Source organism: Alligator sinensis, unplaced genomic scaffold (assembly GCF_000455745.1).
Source record: "Alligator sinensis unplaced genomic scaffold, ASM45574v1 scaffold343_1, whole genome shotgun sequence".
Classification (NCBI taxonomy): Eukaryota; Metazoa; Chordata; order Crocodylia; family Alligatoridae; genus Alligator; species Alligator sinensis.
The window spans coordinates 2203922-2221766 of record NW_005841947.1 but is presented as its reverse complement, the minus strand read 5'-3'; the positions used below and the strand labels follow the sequence as shown (position 1 = coordinate 2221766).

Here is a 17845-nt window from a genome sequence, read left to right as displayed (position 1 = left end):
CCAGAGACTGATCCCCAAGGACCATGTCTGTGGGACAGACACTGCCTAATACCTTAATAAAAATTGAGACCAAAAAAAGAAGCTGATGCAGCAACCTCCAGGGTTCATAATTCGTTTAGCCATGCAGTGTCCCCAGCTAATCCAGACCATGATAATTAGTGGCTCATCACTAACATGAGAAAGAACCTGGGAATAGACTGTGAGATGTAATGAGTTTGGTGAACAGGCTGCAAAAATAAGCACAACTGGCCATTCCTGTTCAGGAGAGGCCAAGCCTGAAATAACGGGCTGCTGCAGCTCAGCAGTAAGGGGCACTAGCAGAGCTGTGTGCGGAGCCCAGGCTTGGACCAGCAGTGCAGTTTTTATTTAAACAAGCCACATTGTTTAATAAGTACAGAATTCTTCCCTGGGCGTTCCCCAAACTCCTCTCCAGCTGGAGCTCAGGTGATTGGAATAATATTGTGCATTCCGATCTTGCCATTCCCTGTGCCCCTCACCTTGGTCTTTACTCCTTCTGTACTTTGATGTTTTTCCATTTTCTGTCCTCTGCTGCTAAACAGCTGTCACCATAACCCAGTACTTCCCCCTTTCACCTGCTTTGCCATGAATAGCCCCACATTTATAAAGCTTATCTCTGTCCATGTTCTACAAAACAGCTTGTAAAAATGGGGCACGTCCCTGAAAGTCATGTGATTGGATTAAATTCTCAATAATTTTTGACACTGATAAGTTGTGTGTTCATTTTCTCTGTCATTGGGGTTCTGAGCCTTTAAAGGTGAACTCAGATCATTATTTCATACTTTTCCTTTAATAAAAAATTACATTTTTTTTAATGGAAGCTAAGATTCTCATGTATTCACATGATTCTAGGAGCTGGGACTTTAAGACAAGAAACAAATATGCCAAACTTCCTAATAAAATGATGAGAGTTGGTGACACTAATTTTATACAGGCACTGTTTTATATAGGCACCAAATCTATTGGTACTATTATATTCATCAACGATAGTACATTCCTTTAACTGTTGGCACTTTCATATTAAGTAACTATTTATATAAATTGCACACAAAAAATCTATATTAAAAAGTAAATTATTCAGGTTGTAAAATTAAGTACTCAGAAGTTAGGAAATGCTATTATTAAGGTTTCCTGTGCAACCTTGTTATGGGCTTGTTATGCATATGCATTATAATACAGTCTTCTTTAATGTGATCATGTGCTTTCTCTCCTGCCTTTCTCCCTGCAGGATCCCTGCCTCACTCGGTGCTCAGGCTGGATGAGCAACTCAGTGAATAAGCAACTATTCAATATTTTGTTTTTTATCTCTGTTGTTCAGTGTGTACTCCCAAGGCCCTCTTCACTGCAGACTATTTAACACCCCCTCCCCTCTGCTTTAAAGATAAAACTTTTTGCTTCCTCCAGGGCCTTTCTATGATGTTCATTGCTACAGCATTAGACAACTCCACAAACATTAATGAATCTACTTTGGGGTGCCTTGTGTGAGATGCATAGGACCTCATTCTTCATTGTTGTGATCATTACAAAGCACTTTAATACATTCAAAGCACAACTCCCACTGATTTCAGTTGCAGCTGTGAGGTCTCAGCACTTCTGCAAATAAACTCCAGGCTCCCAAGTCAGGCACCCAGAAAAGGAATAACATGCATTAGCCTCTATGGAGTTAGGGTGAAGTGACTTGCCCAGCATCACATAGGAACACTGTGGCAAAGGCAGAGAAAGATTCCAGTTCTCCCAGGTGGCACTCACATGCCTTAACTAGGATGCCCTCTATTGTTTTATTTCATACAATCCTAGAATTACAGACAGGTAGAGGCTTGTAGGGCCCTCCAGAGATCATTAAGTCTAACCCGCTGCTTGAGGCAGGATCATTCCTATCCAAACCATCCAATGCAGGTCCTTGTCTAACTATTCCTAAAACTACACAATCAACCCCAGTGCCCCTTTCAACTTTTGCAGCAAATGAAGTGATGGACAGGCAGGCCGTGCATCCTACTTCATTATATAGCCTTTAGTGTTCCCCAGAGCTGCTCCTTCCTATATATTGAATGAGGCAGGGTTCAATGGACAGTCAGCATGTGATTATCTATGTGGGGTCTGTATCATGATGACTCAACCAGACTAAGTTGGTACAGTCAACTAAAATTCTGTCATTTCTGAATTTTTGAATGCTTGACATAGCATCCTTAATGGTGTTCTTTTCATGCAGGGTTTGCATATGTGTAATTTCCTGGTTTCTCTTTTAAAGCCAAGTTTTAAAGAATAATCATCATGTAGCTTCATACTGACACACACCTGGGTCCTGAGGAAGGACCTTTAAATCATGGGTGTCAAATGCAGTATGGAGGAGGAAATCATCTGTGCCAGATGAATGTGGCGGGACCAGTCCGCGAGCTTAATGAATGATGCAGGGTTAGGCCCAGAGGCTGGATTGGGCCCATGGACCCCTGCTACCCACTCAACCCCTTGTGCCAGGTCCGGTGCCTGCAGCACCTGCTTCAGCCAGTCTGGGACTGTGCTGTCTGCAGCATCTTCTCTGGCCAGTCTGGGATGTGAGCCACACGTGGCACCAGCTCTAGGCTGGCTGGAGTGTTTACCACATGCAGCATGGGTCCAGGACTGGACCAGCCGGGCCAGAGTCCTGGACTGGCCAGAGCGGGCACTAGATCCAGCATATGGGGGACCCACAGACCCCTGCCCCCAGCATGCCAGATCTAGTATCCACTCTGTCCAATATGGGACTGCATCACATGCAACACCTGCCCCAGACAAGCTCACAGCCCAAATTGGCTATGTGTGGCTCAGTCCAGGACTGACTGAAGCAGGTGCCATGGGTGCTGGATCCATTATACGGGTCAGGGGGTCCCAGGCTGTCTCCACGGGACACTGCATGCAGCACATATCCCAGGCCCTTCATGCAGAGCCAGTCCAGAGCAAGCCATGTCTACTGTGTGGATCCATTTGAGACCCACCCAGGACTAGCACTGGTAGGGTACCCCTGGTACAGGGTATCTCAGTGAAAGAAATCTGGGGATATCCCTCTCAGGCACAGACAGGTGAGTGCAACATAGATGTTTTTTATGAAGTTCTGGCTTCGCTGTGAGAATACTCATTCTTCACTGAGGCTAACCCAAGTGCTCAGGCACATCCTGATAGTTGCATCCCCTCAGAGACAAGAAATGGGAAGGTGCACGATGCCATTGTAATGGAGTCATTTTGTAGAGTAGAACCACAAAAAATGGAAGACGGCTAGCAGAGGCAAGGTGTAACCTCTCTCATCCTGCCTCATTCCACTTCTCCCCTAAGCTTCGGTTCCCTTCTTATCATTCTGTCATGCATTTCGGCCGTGTAGGTAGTATCTCAAGATTACCTGGTGAATTTTCCCTAACTTTCCAAATAACCCTTCATCTGAAACTTGATCTCCTTCCCTGGCTAAAATAAAAGAAATATTTTTCATGCTTTTCAATCATGCATCTACTTGTTTCACCGCTTATAAATCTGGATGTCACCACGCAGAGCAAAAACAAAAGGGTAGGAGAGGAGAAACTAGAAATGCAACCAGTCATACATGAAGCCTCCTCCTACCCTCCAGAGCCATTTAAAAGAGATACTTCTGTGTTTGGTAGAGTAGGTAAGTCCACGCCTAGTTTCTGTGTCTTTGCACCTCTGAACTTCGAGGCAGTTGAGATCTGGTTCATAATCCCAGTTTGGTAGCACGAGTGCACCCTTGATTTTAGGCAGATGGGTGTATGCTGAGCTCTGGGAAAATGCAAGATGAAAGTGGTTGGCACAATAGATTTTTTGCTTCTGGCAGCCTCAGCTCAAATATCTTTGAGATCATACATGTTGTAGGAATCTTGTGATCAGATGATTGTGCATGAGCTCAAGTGATCAAAATAATACATTTTGTTCCTCCTGGTCACTGCATCCCTCATCCTGGCCTCTCCTCTGATACTTTGGTGTTTTTTCAGGTTTTGCACCTTCTCTGCTGCATATCTGCTATGACTGTTACCCAGTCCAGCCTCCTTGCATCCCCTTCTCCATAAACATCCCCACATTTATGAAGTTTTCCCCTGCTTTTGTCCTACAATCCATCTCCTTTATAGTGTGGCCAAACCTAAGTGCTCAAAACAATATGAGCTATGACAGGATTCAAGTCTAGGGGATTGTTAATACTAAAAAAACCTGTTAATTTCCTTTGCTCTTGAGTTTCTGAGTTTTTAAGGGCGTGGCAGGGTCATATTTTCACACTTTCCTCTGTAAAAACTATTTTTAATGGGAACGTGGGAAGCCCAGGCCTGGAATATCAAGGGGAGGTCTATGAGGCATGAGTCAGGGCCGCTGGTAGAACTGTCTGATGAGTCAAGGACTATAAAGTGGTGAGCTGCAGTACAAAAGGAGGGATCCTTTGCATAGTGGAGAATCGCTGATGTGCTAAAGGGCAACACTGAAATTGAGAAACTAACTCTTCATGCCTGGGTCTGAACAGCACTTATCTTGTGTTCATGTTCTTGGGCATGGGAGTTGACCCAAAGACAACCAGATGCAAGTGCAGGAGTGAAAGGTGGGGGTGTAAAGTAGAGGGCTATGAAATGATAAGTAGAAATAACTCAAAAATACAATGGCAGAAGAAACCTGAAGCAGACTAAATTGGCAGGGGGCCCTATTAGTTTGCTTTTCCTGCTTAGCAGAGCCTGCCTGCAGGTATATGGTATGAGCAGCAGGTGGTGCCAGAGACTGCCACATCTGCACCTTTCCACTTGATACAGAGCTTTCATTCAAATGATTTGTGTGTACCCAACTGCTGGGTGTTGGCTGACTCCACCCCACAAACATTATGTGCGGAAGCTGTCGCTGTTCTCCATTCTCTACCCAGGGAATTCACCATCCTTCCTTTAGGAATGAAACCAGATGATCAGGACAGAGGGGAATACCAGGAACATGGGCAGGAGTTTACGCCCAGCTGTATGAAATGTGAATCCCAATTCAGATTGTGAATGTCCCACAGCACATGCCCTTTGTTACAACAGGGGCACTTTGGAAGCCAGGGTCAGTCATGCCCTCCCAAAGCCACATGTGAGATTGCTGCTCAGATTTGGGGAGTTCATTTGGGGCTTATCCCTGCATATGATCCAGAGAATGACAGTGAATTGCTGCCTGCTTTCCGTGCTCTGAATTCTTTAGGTTTTGGACAGGATGGGGGGCCAAAAAAATAAAATAAAAAGAAGATAAACAGCTTGTAAAACAATGACTGGATGGGGAAGAGGAGGGGTGGTAGAAGGAACCGCGTCAGACTAGGCCCATGTATAAAGTTGAGAGTCCAGTATAGTTGAGTGGAAGGAGGTGCCACATTAGGGAGAAGAGTGATTAAGGCAAGAGAACTGATCCTCCTTTCTATCCAGGTGTTGGTCAGAACTTGGTCCCCAAACTAGGCTAGATCAGGTTGACAAGAGTCAAGATGGTTAAATGGACTCAGAAGTGATTGTTGCTCATGCAGGCAAGCATGCACAGGTGCCCATACACACAGAGCTACACACAGAAGCAAAACACAACCACAAACCAACTCTCACAGCTACGTACTGAGGCTAACCATGATGACACATGGGGTGTGTTTACACATGTGCTTTAATGCGCAGTATCCTATGTTACTGCTCATTAAAGCATCACACAAAAAACTGACATTACAGTAATGCTCAGTAAAATAAGTTATTCTGCATTAAGTGTTAGTTAAAAACCATGCACATTCGTTACTGCACATTAAGGCAGCCTAACGTGCATTTTTTAGTACCTCACATTGGAGGAACTAAATTTAATGTGCATTAGGAAAAGTGCCTTAATGCCCATAGACACTCACAGGTACACACAGAGACTAGATGTGATTGTGCAGTTATAAACTTGGATGAATTATATCATCATGCAAGATACTTACAGCTACACATTGAAACAAAGCATGATTATGCACACACACAGCCTCATACACAGATCCAAGAGGACAGCTAGAGCTGGTGAGAAAACATTTTATTTCCTGTAGACAAATTTGGTGAAACATATTTTTCATTTCTACACTTTTCACTGATTTTTTTGTTTATGTGTTTCATTAACACACACACACACAAAACACTATTTTTCAAGGGTTTTGGTTTTGGATGAAAATGGAAAATTTCTTTAAGAAAACTCATAAATGTCCTGAGAGATTTTTCAGGGGGAAAAATGCTTAGCCAGCTGTAGCCATGATGTACAGGAGCCTGATACAGCTTCATTCAGGGTCTTCTGTGATTACACACAAGGACTAGGGTTGCCTTGGACCATGCAAGTGGATCCAAGCATTCTTCAGGCAAGCTTAAACACCTGCCCAGAGATTCTGTTTTGTAGGCAGTAACGATGGGGAAGAGGAGGCATGGTCAGCCCTGCTGTAGGGTGAACCCATTGCACTATCCACACAACTGCTCAGACACTCCCTGCTGCAGGCATCTATCCAAGTTGCTGCTCGTTCTAAACAACTGTGTGCATGGTCACACATACACACACTACTGATGTCCATGCAGCTGCACATACAAGTACCGCAAATCTCCATCCAACTGTGCACAAAGCCACTTCTGAAACGCACGCAAATGGCCGTCATCCAGATAACTGTATATGAATCTGTGGCACCATCTGCTGACCTACAGAAGGATCCACCACATGCATCAACACAACTTAACACACCCCTTGTGCTATCTACACAACTGCACACAAACCCAGTTCATTAATCTGCATTATTGCATGTATACCCACTATGCAAACCATCCCACACATGTATACCCACTATGCAAATCATTCTCTGCACACAGACTAGTTGCTTTTGTCCACCTGTCTTATGATCACACAGAAGTGCTCTGCACCATGTACAGAACAACACGCAAGTTCCCTGCTGTACATATCCACAACCCTTCACCCAGCCACGGTGCAGGATCTATGCAGTACTGCACAAAGACCATCTGCATTATGGCTAGAGACAGACATTACACATAAACCAGTTTAAGTGATCAGAAACTGGTTTAAACCTGTAACAGAACAGAAGTTCAGTGCACATAAACCAGTCTGAAAATGGATGAAACCGGTTTGAGATAAACCTAGTTGAATGTAGCATTAGACTTAACTGATTTGGGCCAAACTGGTTTATGCAATGTCTATCCAGACTCCTTCCTGGTTTAAGTTAAACTAGAGTCCCCTAGCATCCCAGATGCTTTGCAACCCTGGGAGGGGCTTTGCTCTCTGCTCCAGCCCAGCAGGGCTGGCCCTGCCCCTCTGCACCTTGGGTGGAGCTCTGGTAGAGATTGCAGGTACAGCAGCGTCTGCCTAGCTTCCTCCTGTTCACCAACCTCTCTCCCCCTCCCACCACCACTCCCTGCTCAAGCAGGAATTCCCCCCTCCCCTCTGCCTTACACAGGCACCTCTCAGCACTAGCTACCATACCACATGCTGGCTATGGTCTGTGCTGTGGGAGATGGGACAAAGGCAGACAGGACAGTGTCAGTTTTGGGCTTTTTGGAGCTAATCAACAGGTAACTGGTAATGTCCCTTCATTCCTTCCTTGGAAAAAGTTGTCTAAGAAGAGCTTGAACTAATGAGAAAGCATGTTGTTTTGTTTGATGAGCTGATAAATGCTAACAGCTCCCTGTGTAACTCCCTACTGTGTAACTCAGTGCCCTGCTGGCTCCCTTGATGGTCGGGAGGGGGTGGGAACCCCTCCCTAATCAGAGCATCCTGCTGGGGCCTGGCCAGGTCCCCCCTCAGATCAGCACTGTGGAAAGGAAGAAAGAGCTGCTGTAGTGCCTCCTAAATTCTAGCCTGAGCCACTGCAGGCATATACCTGCATTTCTTCAGTCCAGAGAAGATGTCTGTGCAGTTGCAAACTGGTTCAGCTTAGTCAGGTTAGACTAACCTGCAAACGTTGAATCAATTCAGGCTCAGGCTTTTTGAATGTCTGTCCCAATCCTATCTGAACAACTCTAGAAACTGACACAATTGCACATAGACCCACTACTGTGGATGTCCAACCTTTGCCACCTACACACCTGTGTACATGGATAGATTGCAGGCCTCCCCCCCACCGGGGGAGGGGAAGGGGGGGGACTTCTGCTGCCAGGACAGGGGGATACTGTCCCCACCTGGGCACGCAGGGCAGGGGCTGGGGAGCTTGTTCCCCTCCAGCTTCATGAGCACAGAGCTAGAGGGGGAACTGGCTGGGGAGCTGCACTTGCAGAGCTGGGTGGAGAACAAGCTCCCCAGCTCCACCAGCAGGGAGCTCCCACCGCCAGCTCCACATCTGCAGGGCCACTGCTGGAAGATGTTTATATATACCTATATAATCACTGAATCATAAAAATGCTACACTGAAACATGTTGGTGAATAAAAATACTGTGACAGGTTTAGTATGATTTGTGGGATCCTATTAGTCATGATTTGTGACTCTTCAAATGCCAGGTGTTAGTACACCTGTGCACAAAAACACAGAAATTTGAAGCTGGAAGAGGATTTGGCTAAGCATTTATAACATTATAAACCCACTTTTCTTTCTTGGTGTGCCTTGAGTTGCAAAAGTTCCTGTCATGCAACTAGGGAGCAGAAACCATTCCATGTGCTGTAGGTGACCAAATGCACAAGCAAAACAGGGAACAGATAAAGAAGCCATAGGCAGTCAGGTGGAAAATGAATTGTCTTGACCTATGTGTCTGAGACTGTTGTTTACAGACCACTCAGGATAAGTGGGGCACAGCTGGTCCACAGATTGCACCATGCTCTGTACATCTTGTTAGGGCTTTTAGTAAAAGTTTGATAACATGGGCACGTGCTTTTTCAGGAGAAATGTTGAGGGTGGATAGCAGCCCATTGGAGCAATACGCTAGAGAGCCGCTGACCCAGATGACTTGGCATCATCTCCTTCATTTGCAAAGTAAATCAGGTCACTAACAGCTGAGGTACTAAACAAAGTGTTGGGTTAGTAAAACAACTGACACACAACAGGCCTACAGAATGTAAAGGATTATGAGAAACTATCTCTTTTTCTTTTTATTAATTGTCCTATAGAACAGAGAATTAAATTTTCTATAGGCTTCCATAGACAGCTCAGAAAACCTCCTATGGAAAGCTTTGCATTGGCTATTAAACTCCAGTGGACTGTCCTGGTAGGGATAATTTTTCTTACTAAATAGTTCCACCTGCTCCAGACAATGCATCTTCTCATACAACCTGATTCTCCCCCCACATACAAAATCCTCCCATCCTTACACACCTACCCCTCCACCCCATCCCTGCACCCCCAATCTTCTCCACTCTGATACTCCCATGCACATGTGAACATATGCTCATATAGGCAAGCCATACGTTTACAAAACCACAGGCGCGCACACACATGCTACACCCTGCAATAAAAAGCCGCCACTGCCTGGCACTGCAGGGAGAATTTAAAGTAGAACCACCGCCTTAAAAGCAGTCCAGAAAAGAGACCCATAACGAGGAGGATGGATGAGAAGATGTCAGTCATGTTAGCATTTAATATTCCTGTAGCTAGCCTGCATTATTTGTTGCTGCGGCAGAGAGCTGAGCCCCTGCCTCCCACCCCTTGCGAAAATCAGAGCCTTGCTGGCACTCCCTTTCCTCTTCCCTATAGGGGCAGTGCCGCAGGGCCGTAAATGTTACGTTGAAATCCTTTCCCATCCCGATTAACAAATAAATAATTACGGAGCCTCCCCTGGGACTAAAGACATTCGCTGATTGGTTCCATGTTTTATTGATTGGAATGCTGTGATGAATCAGCCCCCGAGGAGCCGGCGTCTGGCTGCAAACAGACACTCATCAATGTGCAGAATTATAACGAGCCCTGGCATTTAAGGGCCACCACAAGGAGGGCGGGTGAAGAGATGCGCTGCCCTTCTTTCACTGAAGGAAGCTAAAGCAGGATATTGTGTGGCATATTTGCTGAGGCACGTACTGTGGTCACCCTAGGGGGCTCAGCCTCTGTCAGCAGGGCTGCTATAAGGAAATGGGCTAGCTACAGAGAAACCCCAATGATGCTCCAGCTCCAGACTCTCACAGCAGGCGGGTCTCTTCCTGTTTAGACAGCTCTGGTATGGGTGTCTCGCGGCAACCTGACATTAAAGGCCTGCCCTCTTTAAAGTTACGGGGAACAGAGCCAGAGTCACAAATGATTTCAGGGAGAAACCAATGCAGTCAGTGGGACAGGAGTGAGGTTATAGGGCTAAAATGAGGGTTCTGGCAGGGGGCACTGAGCAGAGAGCACTTAGCAACACCTTCTGCTCCTTAGAGGTGTTTGAGGAGCTGGTAGGTGTCACTTGGTAAATTTGCCACAGCTGTGGGGAGACCATGCAAAGGCCCCACCCATTATAGAGCACCCATTCCCTTTGAACTGGTGAAAGGGGATGAACATTTTGGCCATGGCCATGACAAGGTTAACAAGGTGATTTCATAACTCTTCAGAAGCTTAGATGGGGGTGGGCAGAGATAAGAGTATGTAAAGGAAAGCGCAGCCAGAACTTCAAGAAGCTCTGGAGGCACCAGAAGAGGAGCTGGAGCCTGGCCCACATTAGAGGACAACGTGCCCCAGGGTCCCCCCTCTCCTCTGGCTGCAGAAGAGCAAGTGTCAGGAGACTCCATTACCCGCACAGTGAACACACCCATACCCACAGCTCTGTGCAGGAGCTGACAATTTACTGGCAGGCTTTGGGAACAGTACAGAGTAAAGGCTAGCCCACTGGCATGTCCTCACCCCCTGCAGATGGCAAGAGGTTCCACCATTTGGCATAAGGTCAGAAGCCAAGGGCGAGTAACGAGTGCTGTGTAACCCAGCCATGTACGTACGTTCGGGGGGTATGGTTTGGATGCAGGAATCTCAGATCAAGATCAAGGGGTGCACTGGAAAGGGGCAGGGCCAGGGCCTTGTAAGTTCTTCAGGACAAAGGAATGGAGAGTGGGCAGAAACCACTTTTCTGGAGGCGTTGAGTGACAAGAGTGTGAATCAGGAGACAAAGTGGCCTCCTTGCCTGGGGACCGTGGTAGGGGATGTGATAGATGGGCCATGCCATACATCAGGCTCATCGGTGCTGACTTTTAGTTTTGCCAGGGGTGGGGCGTAAGATGATGGACGTGTGGAAAGTTTTATCTATTTCAGATGACAGCCCTCTTCCCAAGGTGGGACAGGGCCCAGAGGATCCCATGTAGTTGGCTCCTCTGACCAAGCTAGCTCTCTGAGATCCACTCCATCTTTCCAACCAATGCAGGTCATGTTTGACCCTGGCGAGATCACTCTAGGAAATTCAGATTAGAGAATGAATATCTATAGCAACCCCAGCCTCTCAGAGAAGTGGGGTTGGTGCTAGGAGTGGTGTAGACTCTCACTGTGAGGAAGCTCACAGCTCCCCCAGGCCCTGTCTGCTCCAGTAGAAAGCTCTGTAGGAATGGTATCCAAGTGCTGGCAGAGAGAAACCCGACTCTGGCTCACCCACCAGGCTGAGCTGCAGGAAATAGCCCAGTGCTGACCTGTCCCAGCAAGAGGCATTGCAAAGAATGCAACTGAAACGTGGGGCATTTGGAATTCAAATACTCTTCAGTCAGATCCTCTTTCACTGTAGGCAGAGCGGGAGGCTTGCTCAGGACAACCTTACCACTACCCCAGCCTCTCCCAGCAGTTGAAGCAATAGGAAATGGAGGAGAGCATGGTTTGTAGGAGAGATAACAGGTACTGCTGCCCCAAGATCTCCCAGTAGGAGCCACTGGCAAGGACAGAGCAGGAGCACTGGCTGAGGGAGCTTGCAGTTGCTGCAGTTTGCTTCCTGGAAAAGTATGGACCTGTCCTTTCTCCATGCTTTAACTCTGTCCTCTTCTCTCTTCCCTCTCTTGTTACAGGGCCCGGCACAGGGAGAGTAGACAACGGTTCCATGAGTTTGGCCGTACCACTGTGGCTGCTGGCAGCGTCCCTGCTCTGCCTACTCAGCAAATGTTAATAACATCAGCATTAAACAAAACAAAACAACAACAACAACCCAACAACAACAACACACAAAACAAAATGCGTTATACAGGAGACAGAGCGAAAGAGAGAGAGAGAGAGAAAGGGGAGGGAAGGGGAGAGAGAGAGAGAGGATTGTTTCTTTCACAACTTTTGTGTGTTCAGGAGTGAAGGGGGGGAATTACAGTGAAGAAGAATCAGCAAAATGTATTCCGACTTCTGACAAGGCATCCTTCAAGTCATCGGCCATATGGGAAGCGACACAAAGTGTGGGACAAAACGGGGCACTGATGATAGCCGCATCGTACTGATGACGCTGACATGTAAAAACCAACCAACCACATGATTCCTCCCTTTCTTTCTGTCTCCCTTCTTTATTCCCCTTCCTTTCTTTGTCCTCTTCCTTTCAGCTGTTGAAAGAGAAGGGTCTTCACTTTGGTGTCCTATAGCCACTTCACCCTTGGGCACCCTGGGTCGTTTTCCAAGCGGATGCGCAGCCAGTTCAGGACTTTTGGGAAAATACTCATCCAGAGCTCTTTCATGTACTGGTGTCCCATGAAGGAACCCCACGCTTTCCCCTGCCCTCCCCTCCCCTCAACACACCCTCTCACTAGCATCCTCTCCTGTATACCCTCTCTGCTGTGGTCCCCTCCCTCTCTGCCCTGAGCTCCGGCTGTGTCAACTGTGCTTAAAAAGGCAGTGGTTTCCATTCTCTTCCTCTCCCCCCTTCAGTTTGGCCGGGTGTCTCTCTCTCTTCCGTGTGTGTCTGTATGTGTGTCTCTCTCTAAAGCATGCAAAGGGATCAGTCCATGTGTACATAAGCTCATCATGCTGTAGATAATGTCCTGCATCGTAAGTGTGAGACACGGTGCTGAGAGATCGCTTGGGTGGATGCGAGGCGGCGGGGAGAGGGTCTTTTGTGACACTGGCTTAGATGGGCCCCACTCTCTCCATCCCCTCCTGGCTTGCTTTTGCCTTGACTTCCTCCTGGTTGGACGAGTCGATCCCCATCCTTTTTAACCCTTCCCTGATCCACCCCACCTGGCTGGCGCTCAACCTGAAAGCATCAGAATAGCAGCTCCTGCTACACATCAGTGCTTGTGTGTGTGTGTGTGCGTGTGCGTGTGCGTGTGTGTATGTGTCCAGACAGGCAGAAAATCAGTAGGATTGACCTGTAGGACCATGGATGGCAGAGCTTCAAAAGTACTGCAACAGTCCCACTCCTCTGGAGGTTCTGTGGCGAGTAGTAATTGGTGAGATAGCTTCAACTTCACTTACCTACCCTACACAAAGGTATGGAAAGGATGATGGTAAATTACTCCTTAGCTGTAAGGCCTCCAAGTGGTAATACTTAACCATTTGGAATTGCTGTGGAAATTGATCCCACCCTTTTAATCACTCTGTCCTCCCTGCTAAAATAAAAGTAGACTATAATATCTATATCTCTATAGATACAGATATATCTATATATAGATAGGTAGATAGATATATAGAGATATAGATATATCTATATCTATATATATGTATAGACATCCTATATACACATGTACTCTATGACTATACACACACACACGCGCTCATGCACCGCTCCCCTTGGCTGGGGGTAGGAAGTGGAAGCTGGAGGATGGGGCACAGGAAGCCTAGAAATCCTGGTGGCTGCTGCAGGTGAAGCTGTAGGGGGAGCAGCAGCATGGTGGGAATCCAGGGGCCACAAATTAACTGCTCGCGGGATGCACATGGCCCACCGTCCACCAGTTGGACAGTCCTGCTTTAAATGAAACCCAGATTGACTCAGAAAGTATCCCAGACTTGGGACAGCAAAGTTAAAAAATAAGTTGGGTCCAATATTTTGGACACGTCAGAAAAAAGTGGTGGATGGAGTCTTTATAATACAGTATGCGATGGGTCTACCCTTACCCATCAGTAGATTGTCAGTATTATTTACTTGCTGAGGTTGCTTCTTGACATTGGTGGGATGGAGATAAAGATGGAAGCTTGGAAAAACTAGTGACGCTTGTTGGAGAAGGGAGAGTTGACCTGAGTAGATCATTTGAAAGAGAGTTAGTTGAACACTGCCTATCGGTGGGAATCTCCTGTTTTGGCAACAGAACATAGCATTAACAATTGGAAATGGTGATCTAAAGAGATGCAGATGGCCCATTAGCTGCGCTGAGTATCTATGCAAGGATACAGCAGGATTAATGTATCAGTGCTTCTAAATTCAGCTAGAATCATAAGGGCTTTGAGTTGGGTGTTTGTAGCCATTGCCTGCATTGTGAACCCAGTGTCTGCTTTGGCACAAATGTTGGTCCCTTCACAAGGGAGCCTCAGGGAGTGGAGTTACAAGTTAGGGTTTAGCAGCTGTGCTCACAGCACTGGCATTCACAGTGTCCTAATCTTACAGGTACCATTAATCATGCCATTTTATAAATAGCAAAAAATCCACCTCTGCCCCATGAATAAAGACAATTGGGACCTGCCTGGTATAATCTGACAAATTAAGGGACCCTGGGTGCTAATGGGTGCTGTGGATCAAGTCCAGGCCTGAGAAAGCAATGGAAAGGAATGATCAGTTTATCTTGCACCAGAACAGGAAGAGTTAATTCTGGTGTGCACTGCAGTCCTTCTCCTTGTGCAGCTAAGAAGGGATCTGCAAAGCACTCCCCATAATTCAGTGCCTGCTCAGCAAGGCGGCTCTCACCTTGATCAGCAGCACCACCCGCCCCTGCCTGCCTTCTTTTCTGCTGAGCTCTGCACTTTCAGCAGCGACAGGCAGTCAATTAAGTAGGCAGCCAGGGCTTCTCGCAGCCATCCAGGGCTGGCAGATAAATGTTAGTTGCTGAGTTCTTTTGTTTTTCCATTTTTGTTAAAGCAGGAGAACAGAGAAAATGGCCATGGGGTGTCACTGGGGAAGGGACCAGCCAGGTGTGTGCAGGGGCTAAGATGGGATCTTCTGTAGGGTCTACGCAAAGCATATTGGGATGATGGAGAGCTGGCCCCAAGAAGCATAGTTGGGAATTATTGTACCTTGGCTTGACACTGCTGCTGCTTGGGAAGCTTTGGGGATATTTCCAAATGCCCAAGGGAGGGCTCAGCATTTCCAGGCTATGCCAGGGTCTGGACGGGACTCCTAACCACTCCTACTTGCTTTTGGCCAGTGGGTCCAGACATTCAGGCCCAGATCCATAACAGTTCCACAGCACTTAGCTCCAGATGCAAAAAGACATTTAAGGTACCTGGCTACTCCGCAAATCCTGCTACTCATTCCAGATTCTCCTAAAATCAGATCTCTATAATCCCCCGCTGTGTTCTTTTAATTCTGGTGGATTTTGCTGAGCTCTGTGGCAGAAGGGTATCAGAAGCTTTGGGGCCGGGGGCTGGAAAACACATCCCCTCCCCGGTCTCGTGCTGTGGAAATCTTGATATTTTACTGACTTTCTCTCTGCAGCATATCTGCATGTTGGTTTGTTGCTGTAAGGCAGCGGCTGGCAAAAATTCATTGCTACACGGTTATTTGTGAGGGAAGGGCACAATGCCTTACTTTGTTGTTCTAAGGGGCGCTCTTCATGCTGGTTTATTATAGTAGGGTTGCTTAGGCAGCAGACATTGGTTCGTTGCTATAGAGTTGTATGTAGGTGTTGGCAGTAGATTGTTTTAAGTGAATTGAAGAAAAACCATCAAAGCTTTTTGCTTTGAAAAAAAAAGGCCATAAACAGTAGCAAAACCTGACTATTTGAACCTAGAATGTCAGCAAGCGTCACCTTTTAGGAGGAACCAGCTGTTAGAACCAGCCCGGGCTACCAGGGCTCTCTTCCCCAGTGCACTTCTGACTTGTTGTGCCAGACCTTAGCAAGACTGTACCTCTGACTCCCCTCTGTAAAACAGCAAGAAATAGAATTACTCACCCACATGGCTGATGAAAGGCACCATACAGGTACAAAGTATGACTAGTATTTAGTTTGTTTCTGGGGTCCCCACTCTTGATATCGCCTGTCCCTAGCTGAAGGGGGGGGAATACTTATTTAGTTAACGGTCAGGGCCCAATTCGGTGAGCAGCTGAATGCTGCCAGAGGGCTCTTGAGAACCTTTCATTGCTTCTGAAGTCAAGGAGAGTTTCTCAGCACCTCCCAAAAGGAGAGCTAGAGTGAAGGGAAAAGGAGGCTTTGCCAATCATTTCTTTCCTCTCCTCGGAATAACATTACAAAAACACTTTCCACAGTGTGGAGCCCTTGCCCCAAAGCCTGCACCCCACCATGGTCCTTCTTGTCCTGTCAATCCAGAAAGCCACGTGCCTGCTTGTTGCTGACCCTCAGTAGAGGTTCAGAAGGGGACACCAGTTCCTTGAAACTGTAGGTGTAATTGTGTTTGATTGATGGAGGTTTAACCTTTAGTGTTATAAAAACAAAAATGCAAAAAAAAAAAGATTGTATTTCTTCTACGACTTTGTAAATATAAGAGAGTGACATGACATGTCCAGTAATGTCAAGCAGAGGAACAAGCACTTAGATTTAATATATGGTCCCGTACTTGCTAGCAGATTTCTAACCCTGTTCAGATTACCAAGGGGAGGACGGGGGAGAGGAACTCTTTCTGATAGGAAATGGACTGCACAAATGCAGCCATCCCAAACCATGTGAACTCCATGCATGATTGCAGCATGTTGTTTGTATGTGTCTGGCTGGGTAAAAAATTATTTTGACCTATGCCTGTGAACTTCTGGGGAGGTAGATGTGAGAATCCCCAGCTTACACTTGTATCTTGCCAATGGGGTGGTTTCCCAGATTGCAGCTTGAGGGTATGTAGATAAGCAATGTCACCCCTGCTTTCTCCACCAGTGAAGTCATGTAAGCAAGTGCTACCATTGGGTTCATGTTAACATTACATTAACAAAGATTTAATTGTTTATGTGCATCGTGTAAACAAATTGACAGTTTTAGTTTGCACACACTGACATAGCACTTACTGTTCATGGATCATGGGAAATCCCCAGTTTGCTCCCTCCTGGCCCAGTTTTCAGTCACAGAATGTTTATGCCCAGGCCCATATCAGTGTTAGATTGACAAGGATGCCCATTCCCATACTGCTCTGAGCATCCTGCTAAGGGGCCCATATTTGAAACCCGAGCCCATAGCATTAGCAAAGTAAACTATATTCTTCACACAGTCTCCAGGCCAATCAGAAGCTGCAAATCTGGAAGGAAATTTGAGGTAGCGACATTCTTTCCCAAGATGCCTGAGTGTTTGGGGGAGAATGGCTGGGGAGGAAGAGGAACTGGCTTTAACATCATCCTCAGCACCCCCACCACAAGAAGGCATTTTAGTCAGGTCTTGTCATCATTCTTAATTCCTTCACATCCTCTTGCAAAGGAATCCAGCTGCACAGCTAGAAATTTGTTCCCCTCCCAAGTCTTCTAATGCAATCAACTTCCTCTGCTCCAAAACCACTGATCCAGGGCCAAAATCTTCATGGCACTTGACATTATATGGTGAACAAAACCAAGAGTGCCATGGAAGACTGTTCTGGGGAGGAGGTGCTAGAGATAGGGGTTCTAGATCTGTCTTCTGATGCCACACAATCTCATTTTGACTTACATTTACAGAACCAGCTTGAGACAGGGACCCCAGGAGTGGGTTCTCTATACACGAGGAGCAGAATGACAGGAGGAAAGATGTAGCATGGAGACCACCTCCTTGGTTTAGCTGTTTTGAAGTAAACTGACTGTGTTTGTAGTTCAGATGAAAAATTCCCTGCCATGATGACCAGGGGGGCAGATTGTCACATCTTAACCTTGGTCTTACAGAAGGTACATGTCTAGTGGG

General features: G+C 46.6%; 1 protein-coding gene across 2 annotated transcripts in view; it reads left to right on the top strand.

Moving 5' to 3' along the window:
- Positions 1-17839, top strand: part of LSAMP (limbic system associated membrane protein) — a 450506-nt gene extending 432667 nt beyond the window's left edge. For both annotated transcript variants that reach the window (XM_025199695.1, XM_025199696.1), the window contains one exon: positions 11924-17839. In XM_025199695.1, the coding sequence (XP_025055480.1) occupies positions 11924-12021 (98 nt within the window). In that variant the 3' untranslated portion in view covers positions 12022-17839. The remainder of the gene's footprint in view (positions 1-11923) is intronic.
- Positions 17840-17845: the final 6 nt, after the last annotated feature.